The 24153-nt window shown below is 40.5% G+C and overlaps 1 protein-coding gene across 2 annotated transcripts in view; it reads right to left on the bottom strand.

The window, feature by feature from the left end:
- The window catches only part of LOC117523685 (delta-1-pyrroline-5-carboxylate synthase-like), a 55221-nt gene extending 38570 nt beyond the window's left edge, over positions 1 to 16651 (bottom strand). For both annotated transcript variants that reach the window (XM_034185273.1, XM_034185272.1), the window contains exons 1-4: positions 16539 to 16651; positions 6716 to 6826; positions 6448 to 6599; positions 4904 to 5053 (exon numbers count right to left, since the gene is read on the bottom strand). In XM_034185273.1, coding sequence (XP_034041164.1) covers positions 4904 to 5053; positions 6448 to 6599; positions 6716 to 6812 — 399 coding nt within the window. In that variant the 5' untranslated portion in view covers positions 6813 to 6826; positions 16539 to 16651. The remainder of the gene's footprint in view (positions 1 to 4903; positions 5054 to 6447; positions 6600 to 6715; positions 6827 to 16538) is intronic.
- Between the last annotated feature and the right edge of the window lie 7502 nt (positions 16652 to 24153).

Here is a 24153-nt window from a genome sequence, read left to right as displayed (position 1 = left end):
TGTGTTAATTCAAGCATAATTTATTTATATATTTTTTAATAATGAATGGCTGATACCTCCCATTAGAGAAAAGCGTACTTGGTAACTGTTGGGATGTGAATATATCATGGGTTAAAGCAATAAATTTTCATCTGACTGAAATTTTTTTCCTGGCAAAAATCAATGCCAGCAATTCCCTAAAGTGTGGCGTAGTGGGGGCACACACTCTTTTTTTCCCCTCAATAAATACAATAAACACATTATAAAGTATACAAATCTATTCTAAATAGCCTCTAAAGAGAGAGAGAGAGAGACAAAGCATAAAAAGAATGCAAAACCTGAACTTAAAGGTACATAAAAGGGTGGTGGGGGGTCTGGGGGTGCTCCCCTAGAACATTTTTAAAAGAGCAAGTCAAATTTTGTGTATTCTGGTGAATTTTAATGGGTATGAAGCCCTCTGAAACAAAGAAAACTCACTTCAAACTGTCAAGTAAAAACAGTCTTGATTGTGGGGGGCCTGGGGGTGCTCCCCCAGAAAATTTTTAAAAGCGCAAGTCAAAATTTGTATATTCTGGTGAATTCTAATGGGTAAAACAAAAAGGATGTGAACAAAGAGAACTCGCTTCAAACTGTCAAGTAAAAACACATTATTCTAAATAAGGAGGAACGCAATGAACAGAGAATGTCAAAGGAACAAAAACTGAGGTAATAAAGTGCATATAATGCATGTTTCTGTAACACTTTTAAAGTTGTGTTCTGTGGTAAAAGGGTGCTTTGTCGCTGGCTGTACAGTCAATAAAAAACAAAATTAGGGCCTAAAGCAATTGACAACATTGTTCTGCTGTGCACAAAGTAACACAGTCACCCGTTTTGAAAACGCATGCGCACTGAGAATCTCGAAACTGGCTTATTCACATTTAATCTGTAAAATGCTCTCACTTGTAAAACAAATGTAGCGTACAGCAAGTTAAACTTCATCAAAGCCATTTAAAGATATCAATCATGACTCACCTTTTTGTGGATTAAAGTTGCTAACCAGAACTTTCAGTGCGATCAAGAAACGAGGTTTGCCCGCCGTGTCCCACCAGAGTTTTTATTTGTTCCTCATTAATGTGGCTTTTCCGAGGGGCAGCCAACTCTCAGACCCGGACTGGATCATTAATATCTGCCACTTTGCCAGTTCATCAATTGAAGTTAAAAATAATGTCCTCCGTTATGTGAGACGTAACTCGTTCCTTCAAATGCTGCCGGTGTTACCGGTGTCACGACAAGCTGAAGTTCAGAGGTGTCAAGTAACGAAGTACAAATACTTCGTTACTGTACTTAAGTACACTTTTTAGGTATCTATACTTTACTCCATTACTTATTTTTCTGCCTACTTCCGACTTCTACTTATTACATTTTCACACCAAGTATCTGTACTTTCTATTCCTTACATTTTTAAAACAAACAGCCTCATTACTCTTGGCTTCAGCGCCGGTGGATATGTGTGCTGAGGCGCCAGCGCACATCCACCGGAAGCTCGAGGCGCCAGCGCACATCCACCGGCGCGGCTTTACCGAGGTGCCAGCGCGGATTTATCTGACCATGGGTCCGAAGAAGGCACTGACGGCGGAGGAGGGAGACGATATCAAGAAGTCCCTGGACTTTTTGTCTGAGGAAATCTCTGTTGTTAAAATGCAGCAGAAATCCATTATGGAGCTGGTGGAAGAAGTGAAGGCTCTCCGGATCCAGAATGCCGAGAAAGACCGGCGTCTGGTGCACCTGGAGAACCGTGTTGCAGAGTTGGAACAGTACACAAGGATGAACGATGTTATTATTACAGGAATTCATATTAAACCTCGATCCTACACACAGGCGGTGTCAGAAGACAGCGGAGGGGAGGCCAGTGAGCAGGAGGTCAGCTCAGTGGAACAACAGGTGGCTGACTTCCTGCAATCTAAAGATATTCAAATGGACTGTAATAACATTGAAGCATGCCACCCCCTGCCCAGGAGAGAGGATGGAGACAAGCGAGCAGTTATAATGAGGTTTGTCAACAGAAAACATAAAATGGCATTGTTAAAACAGGGACGGAAACTCAAAGGAACAAACGTATTCATCAATGAACATCTGACCAAAAGAAACGCAGACATCGCCAGGAAAGCTCGTCTCTTAAAAAAGCAGGGAAAAATTCAACAGACATGGACATCCAACTGCAAAACATTCATCAAACTGAACGGAACACCAGAACAAGAGAAGGTTATGGTAATCAGGAACATCGAGGAACTGGACAAATATGATCAATAAGGTATGAGGACACAAAAACATCACAACACCATGACACAGACCAGAGGAACCTATTCATCTACTACATCATCTACATCTGGAGACAAGAAGGATATAACTCAAAGGATTGCTGATCATGGAAAACTAGAACTGAGAACATTTAAATACACAGACCACAATGTACTGGACTTGGAGCACGATATAGACCCGGACAATAATTTCTTCTCAAATATTAATGACAGTTGTTGCTATTATACAGATGAACAGTTTAATCGGATCATTAAAACGGATAACAAATTATCAATAATCCATTTCAACAGCAGAAGTCTGTATGCAAACTTTAACAACATTAAAGAATATTTAAGTCAATTTAAAAAAAAAAATTAACATAATTGCTATATCAGAAACATGGATCAATGAAGATAAAGGAATGGCTTTTGAACCAGTCGAAGCAGTGGTTTGCAGATTGAAGCAATGCTTCAACCTATTGTTTCGTTTATTCTTTCTTTCTTTCGCTTAATTTTCCCCCCGCTAAAACCCTAAAGAGCATACTTCTGTGAGTATTATTTACCTTTTCTATGTTAAACCGACCTGTTATGGTCTTCTGAAACAGTTGATAGATGTATTTTATAACTTAAAAATGGGAGCGACGCTAACACGTTAGCATGTCTATGGCATTTTCAATGTTAAAAGTTAGCATGAAGCAGTTCCAGCTGTCTTCACGTTCGGGTGCATTTGTTTTCAAATTGTAATATTTCTTAAATTTATTTTTGTTTATATATTAATAATCTAATGATAATTATTATATACAATTTCAGAGAAAGAGACAAAAAGAACCTGAATAGAAACACAACAGAAAATAAAATATAAAAGCAACTAACAATGAACATAAATAAATACAGAAATAAATAAGTGTTTCCTGTGAACACCTAGTGACTCTTACACCTCCATTTCATCCCTGTTTTATTTAAGTTTAATGACAGTTTGTTTTGGTCAAACCATATTGTCAATGTGTTAATTTCTTCAGTGATTTCCTCCAGAACTATCTGCCAAACTAGAAAACTGCTGCATCCTAGTAAGAGCAGAATACTACTGGAATGAATCTGAATAAGGAAAGTTTTTTTTTTTTCTCACTAAATGGATGCTGCACTCACTGCAGTTTATTGTCTGGAATAGTTCCAGATTGCATTTCAGAGCTTCTAGAATTGAAATATTTTCATCCAGGTGGTGTTGGGGGGTAATTTTGGGTTTTGGGTCTTGGGCCACATGTAGAACGAATCAGTTTTTAAATTAAGCTTTCAATTCATATAGTGGCATCTACCTTTTTTTTTTTTTTTTTTTTTTTTTAAGGTTACTTTTATACTTTTATACTTTAAGTAGGTTTTGGAGCACATACTTTTTCACTTTGACTTGAGTAAAGAGGTCAAGTTGATACTTCAACTTTTACCAGTGTTTTTAAACTGCAGTATCTATACTTCTACTTAAGTAACAAATGTGTGTACTTTTGACACCACTGCTGAAGTTACGGCCCCTCGTGTAAAAAAAAGAAAGAAAAAATACATCCTTCATGTGTGGTATTTGTGGAACTTCACTGATTAAGCTCTTTAATTCCAAATGACTGGTTCTCTGCTGCTGCCACCGTCTGTTACCGGCTGGGCGTCGGTCCTCCGGGCCCCAGGTCCGACTGATAAAAACCTCTCTCTCTCCTTCTCCCTCTCCGCTGGACTCGCTCCTGCTGCTCAGTTCCGAATGTCCATGCCATGGCAATTATACGAGGTCTGTCCATAAAGTAACGGTCCTTTTTATTTTTTTCAAAAACTATATGGATTTCATTCATATGTTTTTACGTCAGACATGCTTGATCCCTCGTGCGCATGCGTGAGTTTTTCCACGCCTGTCGGTGACGTCATTCGCCTGTGAGCATGCCTTGGGAAGGAATGGTCCCACCCCCTCGTCGGATTTTCATTGTCTGGAAATGGCGGAATGAAAAGGACTTTTTTTCCATCAGAATTTTTTCAGAAGCTGTTAGAGACTGGCACCTGGAAACCATTCGAAAAATTTATCTGGCTTTCGGTAAAAACTTTACGGGCTTCACAGAGCATAAGGACTGTTACTACAGCTTTAAGGACCCCTTTAAGGACGCTCGGCGTGCCGCGCTCCGAGCTGCGACGACGCGGCACAAGCCACCGGACCATTTCTAAACGGATGGCTCTGTGGATACGAGACCGTCGTGTGTTCTTTCTCTGCTTATCACAAGAGCTGGACATCAGCCATTTTCCGGCAGATTTCACTTTTAACAAGAGATTTTGTCATGGAAAGCCACGCGGAGGCTTCGCGCGTAAAGACTGATTTGCTTTGGAAGCGAGACAAAGGAACACCTCCGTTTCGGCGTGTCAGAGGACAAGTATGGACATATCTATCTCGGCTTTCAATGCTTACCAGTCCAGTAAGTATCAGTGAAATTGTGGAGAGCTGGTTGCAGTTTAATGTAACAATTAAAGCTGTATTAAAAAAGGAAAATAAATTAAACATTGGACAACCTACCACCCGATCTAAAAAAATGATGCAATCTGTTACATGAAACCATGATCCGTTTCAAACAATGAGTTGTGTGATTTGATAATTGGGATTATGCTTATGCAGTCCATTTATTCACCATGTTCTTGAGTTGATTCTGTCCAGAATGCAAGGCTTGTCTGACGCTCTGAGACAGCAGGATCTCATGTCTGAGTCTTTGTTTCCCAAATGCCACAGCACCACTGGTGACAATCAACATCTCCCTGCCTTGATTCTGAAGCATAGCCACCTGGAAGAAAACATGACAAAGATCAAGTTAGTTTGTTTTATGAGGGCGGGTCAAGTTTAGTTTTAGGCCAGCCAGCCTCCCACTTTTATCCAGTGGCCTGCTGGGCCTATAGACCTTTGTGTCATTAGATCATAGGATTCTCCGTGTTGGAGTGGATTCAGGACAACTCTGTGAATGTCGTTGAGTGGCCCAGCCAGAGCCCAGACCTGAATCCGACTGAACATCTCTGGAGAGATCTGAAAATGTCTGTGCACCGACGCTCCCCATCCAACCTGATGGAGCTTCAGAGGTGCTGCAAAGAGGAATGGACCAAACTGCCTAAAGATATCGTATTTGTATTGGACTGTTATTGTTCTCTCTCTCCATGTATCTTCACCAATTTGTGCTTTTATAAGATAAAATAAGATACATTTTTATTGATCCCACAGCAGGGAAAATCACTTGTTGCAGTAGCAAGAGTTGTACAGTAGTAAAGAAAAAAAAAAGACATTTACATTAAAGAAAGGTGATGAAAGTATATTCCAATGTTGGCTGGTGGGTGCAAAATACTGATGTGAACAGAGTACATGGAAAAATAGAATATAAGTGAGTATATATTGATATGGTAAAATTATAGCGCAGGATAAACTGCACAGTTGTGCATGTAATAAAGCACAAAAGGTGGCAGAGAACGTAGTTAATACTGCAAAATCAGCACATGGTTATTAACAAATGAAAGTGTTTTAGCATGAACAAAATAAAATTTCATACAAGTAAAGCTGCACCTACTGATCATTAAGTCCCAAATACAACTTTTAGTGCTCAAGAACACTGATTTATGTTACAATTTGATTCTTATTCACGTCTATAAATGAGAAATGCAATAACAGATTTTTCCATACAGTGCTGATGTCAGCATTTCTGGGATACTCACAATTTATGTGTCATGCAAAATGACACACAAGTGTTTTTCACGTCAATATTTGATGTTTAGAGCGTGTTAAATGTTTATTATATTCTCCTTCACATGAATATTTCATGCCCATGTAACACAACAAACCATAAAATACAGATTTAGCAGGCTGACATACCGAGTTTACACGGAGATTGTTTGAAGTATAGTCATTCCAAAGACAGATTTTAATTTGTGTGAAAATCAACTGACAACAAATTTGGTAAAAAAAAAATGACATAAGATCAAAGCCCACTGTGGCATCTTAACAGAGATGTCTCCAAACGATTTTACAAATATGAACATCATTAAATCAAACAGATTAAATCCGACGTGGGCCAGGAAAAAAAAAATAACCCAGAAACATTCACCACAGAAGTAAAATCCCAGATTTCCCGGAATTCCCGGGAAACTCCCATCACTGCAAAATCATCTACATCCAAAATTTCAGCATGCGTTTTACCTGTTCTACTATTGAAGCCAGGCGTCCCAGAGCCAGTCCGCTCTCATCGCCCCGCGTAACCACAGCACTCCCCAGTTTCACCACAATGCGTTTGGCCTGTTTCAGCTCACCGCGATGGGCAAAAGGCTTTCCATGCGGACGTGGCAGTGAGACTGCAGAGTGAAACAAAGACCGATCTCACATCAGCTCAGCAGGTGCATTTATCAGACGGAATCAGAGCACATAAGTCAGATGAGCAACATGTGTCGGAGTGGTGGTGGTCGCTTACACTTAGCCTGGGAAAAAGCTCTGATGGAGACAGGACAGATCTTTGACTGCCAAACTCTGGAAGGCACGCGTGACCACAAAGGCAGGCTGGTAAACATGGCGGCACCTCCACCTGACAGCAGCGATGAGAAACACACAGACTGCTGTTACAGCAAATTCTGCAACCTTCCAGAGTCTGTCAGCTCATCAGGAATCACATCCATTTCAGTTATCATTGACTATTTCCTGCATGGTTTGACAACTTTTTTTTAAACTGAGTAATGTACAAGTGAAAAAAATTGCTGTGAAACAGAAACATTATTATGGCAGCAGCTGACAATTGTGACGTGTGAAAGACCACCATAAATTTATTTACACTGAAATATGCCTCAGACTGCTGTGATAAGCTAAAAAAAATTAATTATCTCGACCCTGAAATACATCAACATCAGTATCTTTTACATAAGCAGAATTTTTGATTATGAATTTCCCTTTTTAAGTTGCATTATGCTTGAATTCAAACAACACATTTACACTCCTCAATGCCACACTGTGATTGCTGTGTGGATGACGGGAGACATTTTTGCCTCCAGTCATTGGTCAGCTCCAGCTAATAATGAAATAAATGTAAAAAATCTTTAGTGGCTGTAGTTGATTTGTAGTTAGTTGCTAAAGAGGTTGGTAAACATTTCCAAAGAATGTCTCCCAAAAACAAGTAATTTAGCAATTATAATTACTCCAAAACTGGAAAATTAAGGTAAAAACTTTTGCGTAGTTCCCCTTTAAAAGAAGGTGTCAGACGTCACAATCTGACAGTAGCAAACTTAAAGGACATGTTGCACCAAAATCATAACAATTTAGATTTAGGCTGTTAGTGACCATCCGATGATCCACCTTTGTGCACTTCAATGACCGGTTTCAAAGTATACAGCATTCACAACAAACAGCTATGGAGACTTCCAAAAACAAAGTACTCATGTGTTTCTGACAGGTGAAGTAACTATCAATGGAATGTAGCTGCTAACATTAAGGTGATATCGCCTATGGTCGGAACTATGACGGTATCTGGTCATCTCCGAACCTCCGACTTTCATTCCTGATTAATGAAAACATTCACCTCTAGCCCCTGATCGACCCTCTTAATCATGACCCCAGTTTAGAGAAGAAAACCCACAAAATAGAACCGCAGTCCTATTCCATTGCTCCTGGCTGAGATATTCAGATTTCCCACTTTAAACTGTCATTTGGGGCACTCCTTCTGCTGAATCACCTTTACATTATTTACACATTATTCACTTTGTGTGTTTTTAGGAATCCGCTAGGTTGCGTAGCTATTAGCTCTTAGCCGATTTAGCATGGCGGCTTCTCCTGTCTCACCCGCACTTTTCTGCTCTGGGTGTGAAATGTTTAGTTATTCCTCGGCCTCCTTTAGCAGTAACGGTACTTGTAATAAGTGTAGCTTATTCGTAGCTTTGGAGGCCAGGCTGGGCGAATTGGAGACTCGGCTCCGCACCGTGGAAAATTCTACAGCTAGCCAGGCCCCTGTAGTCGGTGCAGACCAAGGTAGCTTAGCCGCCGCTAGTTCCCCCCTGGCAGATCCCGGGCAGTCGGGAAAGCAGGCTGACTGGGTGACTGTGAGGAGGAAGCGTAGCCCTAAACAGAAGCCCCGTGTACACCGTCAACCCGTTCACATCTCTAACCGTTTTTCCCCACTCGACGATACACTCGCCGAGGATCAAACTCTGGTTATTGGCGACTCTGTTTTGAGAAATGTGAAGTTAGCGACACCAGCAACCATTGTCAATTGTCTTCCGGGGGCCAGAGCAGGCGACATCGAAGGACATTTGAAATTGCTGGCTAAGGCTAAGCGTAAATTTGGTAAGATTGTAATTCACGTCGGCAGTAATGACACTCGGTTACGCCAATCGGAGGTCACTAAAATTAACATTAAATCGGTGTGTAACTTTGCAAAAACAATGTCGGACTCTGTAGTTTTCTCTGGGCCCCTCCCCAATCAGACCGGGAGTGACATGTTTAGCCGCATGTTCTCCTTGAATTGCTGGCTGTCTGAGTGGTGTCCAAAAAATGAGGTGGGCTTCATTGATAATTGGCAAAGCTTCTGGGCAAAACCTGGTCTTGTTAGGAGAGACGGCATCCATCCCACTTTAGATGGAGCAGCTCTCATTTCTAGAAATCTGGCCAATTTTCTTGGATCCTCCAAACTGTGATTGTCCAGCGTTGGGACCAGGAGGCAGAGCTGTGGTCTTATACACCTCTCTGCAGCTTCTCTCCCCCTGCCATCCCCTCGTTGCCCCATCCCCGTAGAGACGGTGCCTGCTCCCAGACCACCAATAACCAGCAAAAATCTATTTAAGCATAAAAATTCAAAAAGAAAAAATAATATAGCACCTTCAATTGCACCACAGACTAAAACAGTTAAATGTGGTCTATTAAACATTAGGTCTCTCTCTTCTAAGTCCCTGTTGGTAAATGATATAATAATTGATCAACGTATTGATTTATTCTGCCTAACAGAAACCTGGTTACAGCAGGATGAATATGTTAGTTTAAATGAGTCAACACCCCCGAGTCACACTAACTGTCAGAATGCTCGTAGCACGGGCCGTGGCGGAGGATTGGCAGCAATCTTCCATTCCAGCTTATTAATTAATCAAAAACCTAGACAGAGCTTTAATTCATTTGAAAGCTTGTCTCTTAGTCTTGTCCATCCAAATTGGAAGTCCCAAAAACCAGTTTTATTTGTTATTATCTATCGTCCACCTGGTCGTTACTGTGAGTTTCTCTGTGAATTTTCAGACCTTTTGTCTGACTTAGTGCTTAGCTCAGATAAGATAATTATAGTGGGCGATTTTAATATCCACACAGATGCTGAGAATGACAGCCTCAACACTGCATTTAATCTATTATTAGACTCTATCGGCTTTGCTCAAAAAGTAAATGAGTCCACCCACCACTTTAATCATATCTTAGATCTTGTTCTGACTTATGGTATGGAAATAGAAGACTTAACAGTATTCCCTGAAAACTCCCTTCTGTCTGATCATTTTTTAATAACATTTACATTTACCCTGATGGACTACCCTGCAGTGGGGAATAAGTTTCATTACACTAGAAGTCTTTCAGAAAGCGCTGTAACTAGGTTTAAGGATATGATTCCTTCGTTATGTTCTCTAATGTCATATACCAACACAGAGCAGAGTAGCTACCTAAACTCTGTAAGGGAGTTAGAGTATCTCGTCAATAGTTTTACATCCTCTTTGAAGACAACTTTGGATGCTGTAGCTCCTCTGAAAAAGAGAGCTTTAAATCAGAAGTGTCTGACTCCGTGGTATAACTCACAAACTCGTAGCTTAAAGCAGATAACCCGTAAGTTGGAGAGGAAATGGCGTCTCACTAATTTAGAAGATCTTCACTTAGCCTGGAAAAAGAGTTTGTTGCTCTATAAAAAAGCCCTCCGTAAAGCTAGGACATCTTTCTACTCATCACTAATTGAAGAAAATAAGAATAACCTCAGGTTTCTTTTCAGCACTGTAGCTAAGCTGACAAAGAGTCAGAGCTCTATTGAGCTGAGTATTCCATTAACTTTAACTAGTAATGACTTCATGACTTTCTTTGCTAACAAAATTTTGACTATTAGAGAAAAAATTACTCATAACCATCCCAAAGATGTATCGTTATCTTTGGCTGCTTTCAGTGATGCCGGTATTTGGTTAAACTCTTTCTCTCCGGTTGTTCTGTCTGAGTTATTTTCATTGGTTGCTTCGTCCAAACCATCGGCATGTTATTGGACCCCATTCCTGCCAGGCTGCTCAAGGAAGTCCTACCATTATTTAATGCTTCAATCTTAAATATGATCAATCTATCTTTGTTAGTTGGTTATGTAACCACAGGCCTTTAAGGTGGCAGTAATTAAACCATTACTTAAAAAGCCATCACTTGACCCAGCTATCTTAGCTAATTATAGGCCAATTTCCAACCTTCCTTTTCTCTCAAAGATTCTTGAGAGGGTAGTTGTAAAACAGCTGCAGAGGAATGGTCTATTTGAAGAGTTTCAGTCAGGTTTTAGAATTCATCATAGTACAGAAACAGCATTAGTGAAGGTTACAAATGATCTTCTTATGGCTTCGGACAGTGGACTTATCTCTGTGCTTGTTCTGTTGGACCTCAGTGCTGCTTTTGATACTGTTGACCATAAAATTTTATTACAGAGATTAGAGCATGTCATAGGTATTAAAGGCACTGCGCTGCGGTGGTTTGAATCATATTTGTCTAATAGATTACAGTTTGTTCATGTAAATGGGGAATCTTCTTCACAGACTAAAGTTAATTATGGAGTTCCACAAGGTTCTGTGCTAGGACCAATTTTATTCACTTTATACATGCTTCCCTTAGGCAGTATTATTAGACGGTATTGCTTAAATTTTCATTGTTACGCAGATGATACCCAGCTTTATCTATCCATGAAGCCAGAGGATACACCACCAATTAGCTAAAACTGCAGGATTGTCTTACAGACATAAAGACATGGATGACCTCTAATTTCCTGCTTTTAAACTCAGATAAAACTGAAGTTATTGTACTTGGCCCCACAAATCTTAGAAGCATGGTGTTCTAACCAGAGCTTACTCTGGATGGCATTTCCCTGATCTCTAGTAATACTGTGAGAAATCTTGGAGTCATTTTGATCAGGATATGTCATTCAAAGCGCATATTAACAAATATGTAGGACTGCCTTTTTGCATTTACGCAATATCTCTAAAATCAGAAAGGTCTTGTCTCAGAGTGATGCTGAAAAACTAATTCATGCATTTATTTCCTCTAGGCTGGACTATTGTAATTCATTATTATCAGGTTGTCCTAAAAGTTCCCTAAAAAAGCCTTCAGTTGGTTCAGAATGCTGCAGCTAGAGTACTGACGGGGACTAGCAGGAGAGAGCATATCTCACCCGTGTTGGCCTCTCTTCATTGGCTTCCTGTTAATTCTAGAATAGAATTTAAAATTCTTCTTCTTACTTATAAGGTTTTGAATAATCAGGTCCCATCTTATCTTAGGGACCTCATAGTACCATATACCCCATTAGAGCGCTTCGCTCTCAGACTGCGGGCTTACTTGTAGTTCCTAGGGTTTGTAAGAGTAGAATGGGAGGCAGAGCCTTCAGCTTTCAGGCTCCTCTCCTGTGGAACCAGCTCCCAATTCAGATCAGGGAGACAGATACCCTCTCTACTTTTAAGATTAGGCTTAAAACTTTCCTTTTCGCTAAGGCTTATAGTTAGGGCTGGATCGGGTGACCCTGGACCATCCCTTGGTTATGCTGCTTAGACGTAGATTGTGGGGGGTTCCCATGATGCACTGTTTCTTTCTCTTTTTGCTCCGTATGCATCACTCTGCATTTAATCATTAGTGATCGATCTCTGCCCCCCTTCACGGCATGTCTTTTTCATGGTTTTTTCCCTCAGCCCCAACCAGTCTCAGCAGAAGACTGCCCTCCCTGAGCCTGGTTCTGCTGGAGGTTTCTTCCTGTTAAAGGGAGTTTTTCCTTCCCACTGTTGCCAAGTGCTTGCTCATAGGGGGTCGTTTTGACCGTTGGGGTTTTTATAATTATTGTATGGCCTTGCCTTACAATATGGAGCGCCTTGGGCAACTGTTTGTTGTGATTTGGCGCTATATAAGAAAAAAGTTGATTGATTGATTGATTTTCAGACCATAATGGATACAACCCACCAGACTCATTGAGGAAATGATGTAATGCAGATTGTATTTTCTTTGGAGGTTCATAATCGCTTCGTTATTATATCTGATTCTTTGTTAGAGATATTGAGGGTTGTCATTGTATTCCTTTGTTCTGTTTTGCTCTAATAAAGTCCTAAAAAAATAAATTAAAAAAATGCTTCGTACTCCACGGGACACTCAGTTAAGAGCCCCAAGATCCAACTACAAGCTTTTTAACTCCAGCAACTTTTAAGATACGCTGCTAGAGCTGGAATTACCGCGGCTGCTGGCAAGACAGTGTAACCGGACAATTCATAGACAGGGACCATTCGTAGACAAAAAAAAAAAGACCATTCATAGACACCAAAACTATGAAATTAAAATTATTTACTGAATGAATGTGTCAAAGGAGGTGTGAAGACGTCAACTGATACTTCTGGAAGATCACACCTGTGTTAAAGGAAATGTCACATATAAAAAAGAGTTGCACCAGACATAAAAATCAGTATGGAGCTGGAACTAGCACCATGGAATATCTCTGCATCATCTGCCATAAACAGTCCACAGTCATCAGCTGTGACAGCTGTGACCAGTGGAACACTGGACCAGAACATCAGTAAAGTGAGAAATAAAGGGCTGTGTTTTGATAAAGTGCTACATTTTGGTTTTGGTTATCTGTTACATATAAAATAATAAATGGTTCATATGTCTATGAATGGTCTTTTTGTTTTTGTCTATGAATGGTCCGTAAACTACAGACAGACACAAAATACTGATAAACAGAGAGAAATGATATGGATTTAAATAGCGCCGCTCACACACGTCGGCTGTATTTGGGTCAGATGACCTTTCACCTCTCCCACAATGCAGTGCATCACCTGAAAACATGAGACGGCTTAGAGAGGAGATCTCACACTAATAGAGATCTTGTGAAAATTCAGTGGACAGTCAGCACTGAAACCGGAAACGCTAACCTGAGACCATTTTGAACAGGTCTAGTGGGCTGTCTGGTCGACCCGCTCCACTGCCGACCCGCTCTGGCCGACTCGCTCCGGTTTTCTGGACAATCCACTCCACTCGCAAAGCGGAGCGGGTTGTCCTACATATTGGAGCGAGTCATCCTGGGAAGGGGAGCGAGTTTCCTCTGAAGCTGCCGCTAGTTAGCTGGAAAGGTTGAAAACGACTAGAAATAAGTTAAAATTCACTTTGTAAATGTCTGAAATGTTTCTTAAATGGTGTTGAGCGACAAAAATGATAGCAAACGGGAGAAAGGATGAAGTTATCGCAACATGTACAACAGCTGAGGTTTTTGAAACAGCTGCTAACAAAGAAAAATAATCTCAGAGCGCCGAGAAGAAATTAGTGCATTAGCAAAATTTGCCATCTTCTTATATAGAGGGTTTTCATGTGACATATCGGTCACGTCATTTTGTGTCCCGTGGCCATTCTGGATTACCACGCGGTGGCCGCTGTGTTATGCTACGTGGATTTGGCAAACAATTGCAGAAGCTTCAACGTCGGTGTGAAGAAGGCTCACGGCACCGTGGCGCTCAGAGAGATCTGCCGCTACCAGAAATCCACTGCTACCAGAATTTTATTTTATTCGGCCATAAAATTATGTAAGAATGCATAAAAATACTGCAGAGGATAACACAAGAAGGCTTCCAATACGGATGCTTATTTACATTGTGGTCCTCGAGCACCAAGCTGCTGATCCGCAAGCTGCCCTTCTAGTGCCTGGTGAGAGAAATCGCTCAGGACTTCAAGACGACCTCGACTTTCAGAGCTCCGCTGTGATGCTCTGCAGGAGGCCGGCAAGGCTGACCTGGTCAGCAGCTTCATAGTTCACAATATCGCAGTGTGACACTGTCGGCCAGTTCGTTACATCACCACTAAATTCAATAGCTGGTATAAGATACGGATCCACTGAACCAACTGCTACACATCTATCACAATAAATAGCTTTATCTCGAGGATTTAAAGCATCATAATAACCGGACATTCTCTCCATTTTTCCATCACGCGCCAGCCTCCTTGTAATCCAGAATGGAGACGGCACATGTCCTGCAGGTCACGTGATTGAAAACCCTCTATACACAAACGTTGTTAACAAATTATATAAAAAGGTCATCTGCAGAGCACGTCATGTTCACTCAGTCATGTCGGTTAGTAAGTGTTATTCCTTCTACATTTATATCATTAAATAAGTGATTCTTTCAACTGAGAAGTAGAGCAGGTCGTCCTAGATAGTGGAGTGGGTCAGTCAGCGCGGGTCAGAAGTGGAGCGGGCCGTCTAGAAATCTCTAGTGGTCACTTATGCAGTTGGTCAAAATGATGTCCTCAAATAGGGTTATGCTTATCTGTGGCAACAAGGCCACCTTAAAGGGTAACTTTACCATTCATGAGGTGCCATCTGATGGCAACTGTTTTTTTGTTTTTGTCACTTTCCCGCCATGGCAATAAGCGAATTGTGCATCTCAGGCCGCGCGGTGCATTATGGGTAGGCTAAATATTTCAGCTACCAACCCACAAGCTATGGCGGCGGAAAGCAGCGAGGAGTGCTGTGATTTGGATAATTTCAACCGCTGCAAAGTTGATGATTTAAAGTGTTTTTGTAAGCTCCGCGGCTTGCCTGTTACAGCCAGGACTACGTACGGCAGTGGAGAGAAATGGAAAGAAGAGCTGGTTGTGCTTGAGTGTGCTGCATCTGTACAGAAACTACCATTAGTGCCGATGGAGGAAGCGTGCGCTGCTGTTGAAAATGACCAGTCCTTGTTGATAGTTGGAGACAAACAAATTTCTAACACTAACCCTAACCCCTTGAAGGCAACTGACAGATGGTTAGACGAAGTCCAGAGACTGAAACTGTGGATATTGCAGAATATTTGCTAAGCAGGGATGAGAAATCGCTACTCCGCCAGCTTCGTAATGACGACATGATGGTGAGTCTCACACATAACCTCTTTGGTGTCACGTTTGTTTTGATAAGTTGACAGGCACACAATGATATGTGCATGCATGCAGTTTGTTTATAGAACAATTTTACAATATTACGCACCGCGTCCTTCATGGTGCGACATTACAGTCATACGCCGATGCACGAAAACGGCGGCACAGTTTCAGGATATTGACAAAATAAATGTGTGCAAGAAACTTACAATTTTAGTCCATCTTTTACATCCGTCTGAATCTTTCTTTTCTGTGGCGAAATTGTGTAGAATGAATGGAGATTTACAACCACATTTTTTCTTCTTTCCTTCTTTGTGTGGACTCGGCGGAGCTTTGCAGTCGTGTGTTTTCAGCCAACTTTCAAGCCTATAAATTCCGTTTGAGCATTTGAAAACAGCACAATGCACCCCTGTCATTACTGTATGTGTCGCTTAAGGCTTAAAGCCTTTGAAACAATCCCTGTAAAAGCCTTAACTTTTCCAGTCCATTAATGCTACTGTATAAGAAATTCAATGGGAGCAGTGTGAGGGTGGTAGCTGGGATTTTTGCCCCCGTTTGACCCACGCATGCGCAGATGAGATGCGCACTTCGCTCATTTTGGTTAAACTGGAAATTTGAGGCGCACATCTGTTCAAACACAGCTGACAGCTGGTCCAGTGAAGTAATGTTGCATCATGATCTCTCACATGGCACAAAAAAAACACCCCAAAAACAAAAACACTATGTCAGCTGGTTACGTGCTTCTGCAGCTACTTTTTTTTTTTTTGGTCATTCAAAAAAAAAAAAAAGTCTGAAAAAAAGTGCTTCATCTCCAACTTCATTTTCTAACTCTAAATTATACTGGGAAAAGACAAATACCTTCTTTCTTCTTCAGCAATTTCATTTTTTAACATTTCATTTAACAACACTATTATACCGAAAAAAGTCTGAAGGATTTATATAACATGGTGAGATGGTGAAGAGCTACGCTCATTAATGTCAGCGACATGAAACATATTGTTAAAAATAACAATAACGGGGATGCTAACAGAGTGTAGCACCGTATGTACTGATAACAAACGTGGGACGCTAGCTAACTTTACCATTAGCATTAGCTTAGCTATCGGCAGCTACTTTTAGTACCTTACCAGACATTCTCTGTAACACTGAGGGGAAACGAACTTTACCTTATTAGCAGTGTAAAAAATGAGTAGAGCAAACACAGGGTGCACTGCAAAAAGAGACACGCATCGGAACACCGGCAGCTTCCTGCCACATCCACAGCCCACGTTGGTGGAAGTACGCAAAAAGAGCGATTCACCAACGGCACACACGCAAGTGTTTCGTATGGAAGGAAATGAAGCAGGAGTAGTTACGTACATTACGTACGTACATTACGTCCAAACAACAGTGATAAACGAAGACGTGTATGGAAGGCGACTGATGCCAAGAAAAATGCAACCAGAGCAAATTTGTAACTGTCAAATGTAACATTACGAGATAGTACATCGATGGTTATTATTTCTAAGTTTGGGTTTTCTCAGAAAAAAAACATTATTTAGAAAAATTTATTTACCCAATAAAATTGCAAGATAGTATTTTCAGAATTTTGCAGTTTTCCCTTGTGGTCTTCACAAAAATAAACAGATAAAAAGTAACATTATCACTATGAACAACATTTGGCAACAGGAACATAACAGACTAAAAAACAACAAATAAATTAAAACAAATAAATGGAAGAGGCAAAAACAATAAAGAAAACTTCAGCATACAATAAAAAAGCTGGATATTAATAAACAAAAAACTATAATATAGAAAAAAAATAAGCTTTACTGTTTACTAAAATTAAAGACATGAACAAACTTTTATTCCATCAACCTCTGGAAAAATCTGCCTGACAACATGAAAGAGTCTCAAATCAAAGTCAATTAAAAAAACCTTAAAATAACATAAGCCACAACTTCTTGTCTGTCTTGAAAGCTAACTTTGATTGATTCTTGTTTGTCTTTTGTCTGCCCCTGTTTGTCCAGGGTCGACACAGTGGATCTAGCACAGGAACCACTAGGATTTGGCACAAGTTTTACACTGGACGCCCTTCCTGACGCAACTCCTGTTTTACATAAGACACAGCTTGGTCTTCCTAAGTCTCCCATCTGAAAACTAAACAGGACCCAAATCACAAACCTAAATCTAAAGGCCCAGTCACACGGCACTAATGAAGGACACCGAAGCCAAAACGAAACTAGAAATCTGGATTTATGTTGACTTTTGGAGACAGTGTTAAACCGTCGTCCAGCTTCATTCCTGTAGCTGGCACTTCGTCAGAATTTTCAAACTGTTGAAAAATGTGAACAAATCCCGGTGACAACCTCACTTCATCCATATTCCGTTTTGCTTTCTGTCTTGACGGTTCCTCATCGTTTGCGCAGTTCCTGTGCCATCTGTTTGATTGTTGTCCAACTTGTGATATGTGTGTTTTTATTTAAATCTTTGTCTTTTCTTTGGATCCCTGCGACAATAAAGGTTGATTTGATTTGATTTTGATGACAGATATCATGTCAAACTCAAATTGGTATAATACTTTGTGTCTGTAAGATTCTGCAATGTACATGTAGCGGGACAGATTTGGCACCGTGACTAACTGTGCATCTATTTGTGTGATATTTGTCCCCACTCTCACGAGATCTCAAAGTGTGTCGAATATAGCACATGGAAGAAATTTTGCATCATACTGGTATCAGTGCAGTATTTGAAGCTTGCGTTCCCCAAGTCCAACTGTGTCATGAACCAGCTCTTCGTAGCATCTTGCCAACACATACAGTGGAGCTGTGCCGGACTATTATGACAGAATATTATCACGACTCATACAGCTGGCCAAAATAATAATAATAAAAAGTCAGAGTTGTGTTAGCTATAACAAGATTAAACAGTTTCATTTGTCATTTGGTGATGAAGCTGTGACCCCCAGGTGTCACTAAAACCTTCATTACTTGAAGTGTCATACTAATGTCTTCTTCTGGTTGCTCCGTTAGGGGAAGCCACAGCAGCTCATCATCATCCTGACATCTACTATTCAAATCATTTATAGCACAATACTATAATACTGTGATTAAAATTCAGTTCTTTTGGCTTCATCAGCAGCTAATATTACAGGCATTATGGGCTCTAAATCAACGAGCACTTAACTTAAATAACTGCTGTAGATGGTCTTTATCTCTTGAAAGTCAGATGACCACACAACTTGTCCACAAAGAAAATAAGCCCATCAGAGGTCACAAATCACTCTACAAGTTATGTTAAGCTGTGTCACTTTTCCCCGTTGCACCACTACACTGGAGTTTAGGGTTCCCCCACCTGCCAAATCCAACTTTAACCCCTTGTGGTACCTGAATATTTAATGTGTTCAAGAATTGCCCCAACGTTTCCTCAGAATTCATGCAAATAAGTTGCATTTCAATATTTTTTATGTTAATTATTTAATAATTATAAATAATAAAGACATAAAAGTTTATTTTGCATGCAAACCCCATAAGAAGAAAAGCACCATTGTGGTTACCGGTCACACAGTGTTTTACCAGAGCTACCAGAAGTAGGCTACCCATTGATGTGTTTCAAATACACTGAACAAAAGTAGAAACGCAACACTTTTGTTTTTGCTCCCATTTTTCATGAGCTGTACTCAAAGATCTAGTACATTTTCTATACACACAAAATATCTATTTCTCTCAAATATTGTTCACAAATCTGTCGAAATCTGTTAGTGAGCACTTCTCCTTTGCTGAGATAATTCATCCCATCTCACAGGTGTGGCAGATCAAGATGCTGATTAGACAACATGATTAGACTTCTAGACTTCTGTGGCTGTGACTGAAGATATTGTCAAGATTGGGTAGAATTACTTTGAAAGAATACATGTGGATTACAACCCCTGGCAAAAATTATGGAATCGCCGGCCTCAGAGGATGTTCATTCAGTTGTTTAATTTTGTAGAAAAAAAGCAGATCACAGACATGACACAAAACTAAAGTCATTTCAAATGGAAACTTCTTGGCTTTAAGAAATACTATAAGAAATCAGGAAAAATAATTGTGGCAGTCAGTAACGGTTACTTTTTTAGACCAAGCAGAGGGAAAAAAATATGGACTCACTCAATTCTGAGGAATAAATCATGAAATCACCCTGTAAATTTTCATCCCCAAAACTAACACCTGCATCAAATCAAATCTGCTCGTTAGTCTCCATCGAAAAAGGAGTGATCACACCTTGGAGAGCTGTTGCACCAAGTGGACTGACATGAATCATGGCTCCAACACGAGAGATGTCAATTGAAACAAAGGAGAGGATTATAAAACTCTTAAAAGAGGGTAAATCATCATGCAATGATGCAAAAGATGTTGGTTGTTCACAGTCAGCTGTGTCTAAACTCTGGACCAAATACAAACAACATGGGAAGGTTGTTAAAGGCAAACATACTGGTAGTAAAGGAAGACGTCAAAGCGTCAAGACAGAAAACTTAAAGCAATATGTCTCAAAAATCGAAAATGCACAACAAAACAAATGAGGAACGAATAGGAGGAAACTGGAGTCAACGTCTGTGACCGAACTGTAAGAAACCGCCTAAAGGAAATGGGATTTACATACAGAAAAGCTAAACGTGTTGGGAAAGTGTAGTGACACGGACCCACAACAGGGGGCGCAAATGAACGGACAATAGAGGGAGTTAAATTTGAACACTTTACTGTTGTGAATGTCACAACCACACCCAGCAGATTATAGAATAAATACAAGTCAATGGATAAAGGTGTCGTGTGGGCAGGCTCGACGATAGGAGACGTCCGTCTGGAGATGAACCAGAACCACACGATTTCCATCGCCACCGAACCTGAAGAATACTGGAGCCGCCAGGTCCCGAATTCCCCAGGTGGCCACCGTCTCAGCGTGTCGGATCTGGTACTGCTGGCGAAGAGCAAAGACAGTCAAGTGTGGGTGTGTGTACACCCCGTAACAACAACGGTGGGAATTCCACCTCCACCTCTAACACACACTCGTGCAGCGTCTGAGTACCACTTATCTGGTGGCACATAGAACGAAACAGTCGCGGCCCACGCCGGTCCTCTGGGTAGACAGCTGCAACAAAGTAGCTCTTGAAATCAATTAGTACAATACGCAGGCAGAGAAAGTTACCTCCAAGAAGTACGATATCTCGGCGACGTGGTGGAGGTGTCATCCTGCTTTTATCCGGGGTGAAGTGCAGATGATCGGTGACAGCTGTCATAGTTGATGAGTGACAGCTGTCACCTCGGCTGTTCCTGTAAGGCGGCAGCGCCCCCTCATGCCTGAAGCCCGCACTTCAAGCAGGGCACCCTCTGGTGGTGGGCCAGCAGTACCTCCTCTTCTGGCGGCCCACACAACAAAACGAAAGCCATCATTAACACCTAAACATAAAAAAAACAAGGTTACAATGGGCCAAGGAAAAGCAATCGTGGACTGTGGATGACTGGATGAAAGTCATATTCAGTGATGAATCTGGAATCTGCATTGGGCAAGGTGATGATGCTGGAACTTTTGTTTGGTGCCGTTCCAATGAGATTTATAAAGATGACTGCCTGAAGAGAACATGTAAATTTCCACAGTCATTGATGATATGGGGCTGCATGTCAGGTAAAGGTACTGGGGAGATGGCTGTCATTACATCATCAATAAATGCACAAGTTTATGTTGATATTTTGGACACTTTTCTTATCCCATCAATAGAAAGGATGTTTGGGGATGATGAAATCATTTTTCAAGATGATAATGCATCTTGCCATAGAGCAAAAACTGTGAAAACATTCCTTGCAAAAAGACACATAGGGTCAATGTCATGGCCTGCAAATAGTCCGGATCTTAATCCAATTGAAAATCTTTGGTGGAAGTTGAAGAAAATGGTCCATGACGAGGCTCCAACCTGCAAAGCTGATCTGGCAACAGCAATCAGAGAAAGTTGGAGCCAGACTGATGAAGAGTACTGTTTGTCACTCATTAAGTCCATGCCTCAGAGACTGCAAGCTGTTATAAAAGCCAGAGGTGGTGCAACAAAATACTAGTGATGTGTTGGAGCGTTCTTTTGTTTTTCATGATTCCATAATTTTTTCCTCAGAATTGAGTGAGTCCATATTTTTTCCCCTCTGCTTGGTCTAAAAAAGTGACCGTTACTGACTGCCACAATTTTTTTTCCTGATTTCTTATAGTGTTTCTTAAAGCCAGAAAGTTGCCATTTGAAATGACTTTAGTTTTGTGTCATGTCTGTGATTTGCTTTTTTTCTACAAAATTAAACAACTGAATGAACATCCTCCGAGACCGGTGATTCCATAATTTTTGCCAGGGGTTGTACATGTATGTATGTACATACATTTGGATTACTTGTAATCTGTTTGTTGAAAGAAAATTGTTCTCTGTGCAACTCCACTATGAAGGCATGAGTGCTGATGCAAAATGCAAAATGCAAAACTTGCACTATTTCTTCAGTCACAGCCACAGAAGTCTAGAACTTCTTCAGGGTTGTCTAATCTCCTTCTTATACAGTCACTCAGTTTTTGAGAACTATCGTCTCCACAGATTTGCCATAGAGGACCACAGTCCTTGTGTTTCTTCATAATTCATGTAAATCAAGTCCAAAACATAATCAGTGAATGTCTTGGGAATGTTCATTTATCCATCCCCTGACTTGTCCGAAGAAATCTGGATGTAAAAGTGATGGTTTATAGTTGTATGTGTTATACTAAAGGGGGCACTTATTCACACCATCATTTTAACTTTTAGATTTTTATTTCTTTTAATTCATGATGCAGAGATTAATTTTCACTGTGAGTTTAAAGGGCATAATTTTAGAAATTTTAATATACAAAGACTGAATGTTTTTGTTTTGTTTCAGGCTCTAGATTGGGTAGTGTTTATAAAATAGGTATGTAGCTGATATTTGGTCGTAAACTGTGCAAAGTTTCTATGATGAGTTGGAATGGCATGTGATTCCAGAATGTTTTTAGAACCTTAGACCGCAACAGTTTTTTTGAAGAACTCAACCCTTTTATTTCGTTTTAATTTTTTAACGTTAAGTCATTGTCTTAGTGTTTAAAAATTGCTTAGGTTCTTGTTACCATATAGCCTACAGGTGCTGGTCATATAATTACAATATCACAAAGATGATGAAGGGCATAGGGGTGATGGTGCAGCTTGCTTAACTCCTGGTTGAACATTGAAGGCTTCAGTTTTTGTGCCATTCACCAGAACTGTGGTGGACATGTGACTGTGGAGAAGCCTCAGGCTCTTGATGAATTTCTCCTGACAGCCAGGTTTTCTCTGATCTTCCACAGAAGGTGGTGTGGCATGCTGTCAAACGCCTTTGTCAGGTCAGTGAAGGTGGTGCTGTTCTCAGTACTTTTCTCATAACTGGCAGAGAGTGAAGATCATGTCTGTTGTCTCTCTTGTCCTTCCATCTAGGGGTCTCAGACGGCTGTTGGCAATCTGTACTAGAATGTTTCCTGCAGGAGACAACAAGGAAATTCCACAATGCTTTCCACAGTCAGATGATGAGTTGGTGCAGTTAGTGGAGAAACAGATCTCCTACTTTAAAGACCTCAACGGGAATGCTGTCTTCATCGGATGCTTTGTTGTTTTTCATGCCTTTCAGGGCAAGGAGAGTTTCTATGAGAGTTGTGGTTATGTTGAGTCCTTCAACAATGGCCTATATTGGTAGATGGCTGAGCACTTTGTCCTCCTCAACAACTGGGGTGGTGTTAAAGAGGTCTTCAAAGTGTTTGTTCCATTGAGCACTGATTGCATCTTTGGGCTTCAGTAGGCTCATGACATCCTTGCTTTGAAGAGGCCCTTGTCCTTATGTGGTGGGTTGGAGATTGCTTTGGTGACATTGAAAAGGCCTCTGCTGTGATTTCTATCGAGGAGGGCGTAGATCTCAGCAACCTTGTTGATCCATAACTGATTTTTCAGCTTGCAAGTTTTGCACAACAGATCTTTCCAGAGGTCAAGGAAAGCTTTCTGCTTTTGGTTGATGAGTCGTTGGAGGACCTGATTGTTTTCATCATCTTCAACTTTGTGTCTCTTTCATCCGTTACTTTGGTAATAGTAAAAAAAAAACACCAAAATTCATCCATGACTCAGATCTTGGTCATCACTTAGCATGGAGAGCATATTTTGGGCTCGAAGTACAATCTTGAGTTTGTATTTGATCTAAAACTAAACATTTTCTTTGAAAATGAAGAGAAATGCCTGTTATGACCTTTGATGCAGATGCTGTATCTCAGTAACTTGGAGGATACAGAAACATGTTTCTTATTTAAAATTAATGTGAGACCCTCAAGACCGTATCTCACAGAATGGTGAATGCTGAGGAACATAGTGATTTTTGGGTTTTGTCAGGGTTCATAAAAGGTTGCAAAACAGTTTGCAAAGAGTTTTTAAGCTTGCAAACAGTATTTCTTGTCACAAATAAATTTTGAACATGTTCAAAATTTCTTAGCCAATTTTTCCACAGTTGCAAACATTTGTAAAACAGCTTTAAGCGTTTGTAAACGGTTGTAACACATGTTGCTAAAGTCCTTTTTGGTTTGCAACCATTCTCTGACCCAAACAGTGTAGCTTTTCTTCTTCCTTTCTTCTTTCTCTTCCTCTTTGTTCCTTCTCTTCTGCAGCAGGATATTTGCAGCAGCAGCAGCTTACGCAAACGCAGCAGAAATTTGTTATGTTTGTCAGAATTTACCATTCCGTGACATTACAGGCTTGATTTTCAATAACAAAGGTGGCAA

The sequence above is a fragment of the Thalassophryne amazonica genome, chromosome 13, assembly GCF_902500255.1.
Source record: "Thalassophryne amazonica chromosome 13, fThaAma1.1, whole genome shotgun sequence".
In the NCBI taxonomy this organism is placed as follows: domain Eukaryota; kingdom Metazoa; phylum Chordata; class Actinopteri; order Batrachoidiformes; family Batrachoididae; genus Thalassophryne; species Thalassophryne amazonica.
This window is presented reverse-complemented; position numbering and strand designations above follow the sequence as displayed.